The sequence below is a fragment of the Anastrepha ludens genome, chromosome 5, assembly GCF_028408465.1.
Source record: "Anastrepha ludens isolate Willacy chromosome 5, idAnaLude1.1, whole genome shotgun sequence".
Lineage (NCBI taxonomy): Eukaryota > Metazoa > Arthropoda > Insecta > Diptera > Tephritidae > Anastrepha > Anastrepha ludens.
In genome coordinates, this window is record NC_071501.1 from 96,461,739 (window position 1) to 96,468,125 (window position 6,387).

At 40.0% G+C, this 6,387-nt stretch overlaps 1 protein-coding gene across 1 annotated transcript; it reads right to left on the bottom strand.

The window, feature by feature from the left end:
* Positions 1 to 463: 463 nt before the first annotated feature.
* Positions 464 to 2,646, bottom strand: LOC128863525 (protein croquemort). The gene is made up of 5 exons (XM_054102731.1): positions 2,491 to 2,646; positions 2,086 to 2,388; positions 1,191 to 1,999; positions 1,030 to 1,120; positions 464 to 934 (listed from the first exon to the last, which is right to left on the bottom strand). Exons 1-5 carry the CDS (start codon positions 2,617 to 2,619, stop codon positions 797 to 799), a joined length of 1,470 nt encoding a protein of 489 aa, XP_053958706.1. The 5' UTR covers positions 2,620 to 2,646; the 3' UTR covers positions 464 to 796.
* Positions 2,647 to 6,387: the final 3,741 nt, after the last annotated feature.

Consider the following 6,387-nt stretch of genomic DNA (forward strand, 5'->3'; position numbering starts at 1 on the left):
CAAGTTTCGTCACATTACATTTAGTAACTCAATGTGGAACTATTTTTATATTAAATATGTGTATATTTGCATTTATACATCGCACTTATAACAGTACATGCATACATTTATATTAGAATGGTAAAGCACTGTTTTTTTATGCCACCATAAAACTTATTGTATGCCGAATAAATTAAACACCTATTTCTATTTTTTTATTTATATTTTTATATTTAGCCTCGCCAACGCATGGAAAACTAACTTCAAATTCATATAGGAAAATTTTATTTTTCTGTGAATTTTTTACCAAATATGTGCCATCGTGAATGCCTTAAAAATGATACGCCTTACTTTATTTAAAAAGAAAAAAATAAGTGGAGCTATTTTCTATGGAGACGCTTGCTTAAATTTTAAAAATATTTAAACCAAAAAACATTTAAAGCATAAAAAAAATATATAATATATATACCTACATCTCTTTTTTTATTTTTGGTGCCATTCAAGCACATTTGTGAAGAGAATAAATTAAAAGAGGAGCTTAAATAATATCGATCTGTTAACATTTTATACCAAATTCACAGAAAAGCGTATTTTCTCTTATACAAATTTCAAGGTAATTTTCTAAGTGTTGGCGGCACGCATAAATATTAACAAAAAAAAAAACACAATAGGTGTCAGAGATTTTTGTCCAAAGAACCAATTTAGCATTAGCTTCTGTTACTGCTTTGTGCATATGCTTACATACTTATATCTATATCATCCATTTTATTTTCGAATGAGTAATAATATCATATTTACTTTTAATTAAAGATCTCGTCTACTTTTCGGCTACTTTTCTTTCTCCATACCAGCGATGTGTAACCGATAAGTAAATGCCTATAGCTGCCATGATGCAGGCTATACAAATAAGTGCGATTCCCACATAGAGCCCAATATCTGGCAAATTTAAAATGAGCTGTGAACGGAAAGAGAAAATATTACAATAGTTAAATAAGTTTTGTTTGCTTTTTTGTTTTTTTTTTTGGGCTTTTGCTTTGCAGAAAGTCTTACTTTTATTTGCTTTGCGAATTTCTTATCGGTCTCAGCCTTGCTGCTGATCACAAAGAGTGGCGCATAAAAATCAGTGATACCACGCAATATGCTGAAAATAGATATTTAAATTTAGTATGGATTTGAAAATCAGCATCACAAACATTCAATTGCACACTTACCTAATATATCTGTCGTTTTTTATATGCAGACTAACCATTACATTGGCGTTCACTTGCAGCGGTATGCCCAACTTCGGTTCCATTAGAATGAAGAAATTGTGTTTTTCATAATCGGGACTGAGTCCCGTGACCGTGTCGGCATAACTTTCATCAGCATACATGAAATGTGGATGAGACAGATACATGGGTACACCTTCAGTGCATGAACTCAAATCGGTTGCGCCAGTTGCCGGGCAATTATCTGGTTGCTTGTCAGATGGACAATAGCATGCCATATCGGGATTGCGTTGACCGTTATCAAAGGTGTCCGGTTTTGTTTCGTATTTGATGGTTTTAATACCCTGAAATTCCACTTCGCCGCTTGGCACCAGATTGATGATGCGGCATGTATCGGTAATATATACGGTTATGTATTCATCTGAACCACGATTTGGTACAAACAGATCGGCAGTGCTGCCATTTAGACGGCCACATTCGCCCTCAAAGTATCCGGTGTGATTTAAACCCTTCCAAAATTTAATTTCACCCATTTGCCGCAAATCACCTTGACCGGTGTGTATGGTGAATAGGCCTTCGAATTCCTTAGTACCATTACGATTGAGGAAAAGTGCAAATTCATTCGACTCTATAGCCTGACTAGCCGAACTATTTAGTTTCATGGCATAGTCAAGAAATTCATCGTAGAAAGCATCAAAGAGCCATTCGCCGGCGGTGTGTGTCTGGTAGAGTGCGCCACCATTGTTGTTAAGCGCAACATTGAAAGCAACTTTGACGATCCGCGATGCATCTCGCATGAGACTCGCGGCGGCCTGCAAATGAACGAAGTAGACAGTGAATGAAATGAGTGAAAATGTGTTTGAATTACGCTTGTTGTTGTTGTCTGTTTTGTCCTTACCAATGAGGGTAGATGTGGTAAAGTGATAGGTGTGTCTATTGATGCACCTGACATTCCGGGTTCAAAATACCACACGCGTTGTCCGTAGAATGAAAGGGTTTTATTTGAGTACCAAGTCAGATCCTCCTTAGTTTTGACTTCCGTATAAACAAATGGTCCTATTTGTTCAAAGTTTGGCTTCACACCCGCTACGCGCACTTGCTCCGGATTCGTCCAATTAAAAAGATACATATACAAGTAGACCGGTATAGGTGGAGTCATCCACATGTCAAAGGACTTCGAGCAGCCGGTGAGTGGTAACACCTGTGATCGTAATAAGTATAGAAATTAGTTTAAAAAATTAAAAAACAGAATTAATAATAGTTTAAAAAAATGTATTCTTGCCTATTGATATATTTCACTCACATCGTAAATGTAATCGGTAACATAATTTGGCCACCAAATTACTAGGACCAGCCCGAGCGCAAGAAACACTGTGGCTACTAGAAAGACCCACACTTTCTGCTGAGTTACACCACAGCAGCTGCAACACATTGTACCAGCTTCGCCACTGCAATTGAAGTGAAGCCGCAAAGCTCTGTAGAACCTACATATGAGACGATTTTATGTTTGAGATTTAGCCGCACGTAAATGCTACTCAATAAAAAACGGTTAGAGGTAGATTATTCGGCCTTATCGGCAGAACGACTTTATGGCGTGAAGCCAATAATAGTCGAGTGAAAAGTTCGCACCATAAAGTTGGTATGTAATGGGTGTGTATTTGTTATGGGTTTATACTGATAATCAATTTGTGTTTTATATTTATTAGCTTAGAATTACTGCTGCCTCTAAAAGGATTAGAAGCGCACAAATATTGAGATGATAGAGGGCGCTTGTTGTTGTTGTAGCAGCATAAACATTCCCCATACTTAGATTCGGGGAATGCTGCTGGAGTGACAGTCCTTGGCCGGATATAAATCCGGGTCGTTTCGGTAACATAGAACCGACTGTCGTGGAAACGGATGGATTGCGCTAGATAGGGGCGCTTATTTGGTATGCTGTATACATATGCGTTGATAGGTATATATCGTTAAGAGAATTGTATAAATCAAATCTAAAAAAAAAATGTTTTTTTTTCATTCGTGAGAAAATTTCATTTACATTGAAAAAAGTGTACGTACCACTTTAGATGCTTTTTTTGTTTCGAAGGGGTGACCAGATCAGAATGATAAGAAAAGCGGGTGAGAAAGAAAATCAACGAAATTGTGAGATACTAAATTGATTATGGCTTAATTACAATACAACTTCCACGCCATTATGTTACAAATAGCACTTCGATCAAATGGCCGCCTCGGCTTTGCTGGTACTACATCAAGCGGTTGGTTATATGTTTAAGGACTCGGCCATATATGTGCGGCATTCTTTCGGCAAAAGCGGCTCGTATATTGGCCTCGAGCACATCCAAAATGATTGACTTGTTAGCGTAGACTAAGAGTTTGACGTCTAGAAATGTCAAGTTAGATGAAACAGCGACTGATTGATGACCATAAGATGACTCTATCGTCAAACTTCTCCTTCACAACTTTAAACGTTGCGTCGCTTGTAAGGTATGCAGCGACGTCTGTTTTTTTTTTTATAAATAAGGTTGTATCTGTAATACTCAGTAGTTTATAGTATCAAAAACAACAACCAATAGTAAGTGCCAACAAGCTAACAATAACCACGTAATGATAGATGGCAAATAAATGAAGTTCATTGATAGCTTCTGGTACCTGATCTACTATGTAGCAGTGGACGGCATACGTCAATAATAGATCGAGCAAGACCAGCAATTTTCCAGAAACACCAAGCTCAGGATATTCAACGCATGTTTCAAGTCAAAGCTGCTATATGGAAGTGAAACGTGGATTGTTTCGAAAACGAAAACGCAGAAACTTCAGTACTTCACCAACAAATGCTTGAGGATAATATCCAGAATATTCTGGCCCAACATAGCAAAGAATGAAGAACTATTGAGACAAACGAACAAGGAGCCCATCTTACTCCAGCTGACACACAGAAAATGGAGTTGGATAGGCCACGCTCTTAGAGAATAGTCTTTCATTGTAATCCATAGAGAAGCAGAAGCTGTGGACAGCGAAATAGCACTTGGAAAAAAGCAATCCTACATGACTTATCCTCCACAATCTGGGTCAATGCTAACAAGAAAACAAGAAAAAAACAACAACAGCAATTAAACTAAAAAATTAGAAATCAAATTCTTATTAAAAATACAGCATGTATAGATCGATCTTGTTGAGATTTGAGCTTGGTTTCCTTTCTTATTTCGAAGGAAATAAGGTCATATGATGACGTCAGTGAATCTTTGTCGCTGCATTGATGCCTGATCGAACGCTTGTGGGTTGGGTTTGCTCTAATATTGGATATTTTGATGGTTTTTGGAAAATGGGGCGCGTCCAAGAAAATGCGTTTCACTGCTGGGTGACTAGATCACTATATAAGTGCTCTTGTCTACGGTGACGGTTAAAATTACTTACCCGTACTAATAAATAAGCTAAACAAGATTTCAACTATTCAAATTGTAATCTAAAATAAACACCATTCCAACTTATTATACTCAGCAAAGTATGGGGAGATGAGCTAAACTGCAAGGCCAAGCGCAAAGCACTAGAGGCTGTGCAACAAATAAAGGCAATCGTAGTTGCCTCAGCCTACCGCACTGTCTCTGGCTTTTGTGTGATTAGTGGGGAGCTACCCGTCGACCTCATGTCCCGCGAACGAATGGGTGCGTGAGACTCCAAGAAGAAAAATGTCATCACTAGTATCGCGGAACAAAGATGCCAAATCATGCTGCGGTGGCAAAGTCGTTGGGATACTGAACCGAGTGGTAGGTGGACGGCAAAACTCATTCCATCAGTAGGAGAATGGGTTTAAAAGAACTTCGGGGAAGTGAATTACTTTTTAATTCAGTTCCTCTCGGGACACAGATACATCCGGAGATACCCATACCGCATGGCCAAAGTAAGCGATTCCAAGTGCATATACTGCTAAGCGTCGAGCGATGATGCTGAACACACGTTTTTTAGTTGGTACAGATGGCTCGAGGAAAGAGATGCCCAGAGAAAGCAGATTGGCGACATCGCACCAAATAACATAATCAGCTGGAACGCGGTAAACAGATACATCGAGAACGTACTACGAAAAAAAAGGCTGACCTCGACACAGTGCAACAAAACAAAGCCGCACAAATAGGGACACAAGAATACAAGCCTGTAGCGTACAAGATGGCTACAAATACGGTGGATCCAGACGTGGGTGAATAGAATTGGTCCTTTCTGGATACTCCCGAAGTAATGCAGAAAGCTGTCTCCTCAGAAGGAAAGGAGCGAGTTTTTTGTGGTCACACCACTCGTCGCAGTAGACGACGGTCGTTGTAAGTGGGCAGGCATTTTGAACCCTACCTCACCCTCAAAAAAAGTATCTAAACTTAACATAAATAAATCTTCTTCTTCTTAATTGGCGCGATAACCGCTTACGCGATTTTGGCCGAGCTTAACAAAGCGCGCCAGTCGTTTCTTTCTCGTGCTAACCGGCGCCAGTCGGACACACCAAGTGAAGCCAAGTCCTTCTCCACCTGATCTTTCCAACGCAGAGGAGGCCTTCCTCTTCCTCTGCTACCACCAGCTGGTACCGCATCGAATACTTTCAAAGCCAGAGCGTTTGTATCCATTCGGACGACATGACCCAGCCAACGAAGCCGCTGGATCTTTATTCGCTGCGCTATGTCTATGTCGCCGTAAAGCTCATACAGCTCATCGTTCCATCGCCTGCGATATTCGCCGTTGCCAACGTGCAAAGGTCCAAAAATCTTACGCAGAATCTTTCTCTCGAACACTCCAAGCGTCGCTTCATCGGATGTTGTCATCGTCCACGCTTCTGCGCCATACGTTAGGACGGGCATGATGAGAGTCTTGTAGAGTGTTAGTTTTGTTCGTCGAGAGAGGACTTTACTGCTCAGTTGCCTACTTAGTCCAAAGTAGCACTTGTTGGCAAGAGAGATTCTACGTTGGATTTCAAGGCTGACATTGTTATCGGTGTTAATGCTGGTTCCTAAATAAACGAAGTCTTTTACAACCTCGAAATTATAACTGTCTACAGTGACGTGAGTGCCGATACGCGAGTGCGCCGACTGTTTGTTTGAAGACAGGAGGTACTTCGTTTTGTCCTCGTTCACCACCAAACCCATTCGCTTTGCCTCTTTATCCAGTTTGGAGAAGGCAGAACTAACAGCGCGGTTGTTAAGGCCGATGATATCAATATCAT

What these genes read in the sequence shown, in the direction of transcription:
- LOC128863525 (XM_054102731.1), bottom strand. Translation starts at nt 2,619, where the DNA reads ATGTGTTGCAGCTGCTGTGGTGTAACTCAGCAGAAAGTGTGGGTCTTT. An exon ending in TACCACATCTACCCTCATTG is followed by an intron (nt 2,000 to 2,085) that starts GTAAGGACAAAA and finishes GTTCATTTGCAG; the next exon opens with GCCGCCGCGAGTCTCATGCG. An exon ending in AAAAACGACAGATATATTAG is followed by an intron (nt 1,121 to 1,190) that starts GTAAGTGTGCAA and finishes ATCTATTTTCAG; the next exon opens with CATATTGCGTGGTATCACTG.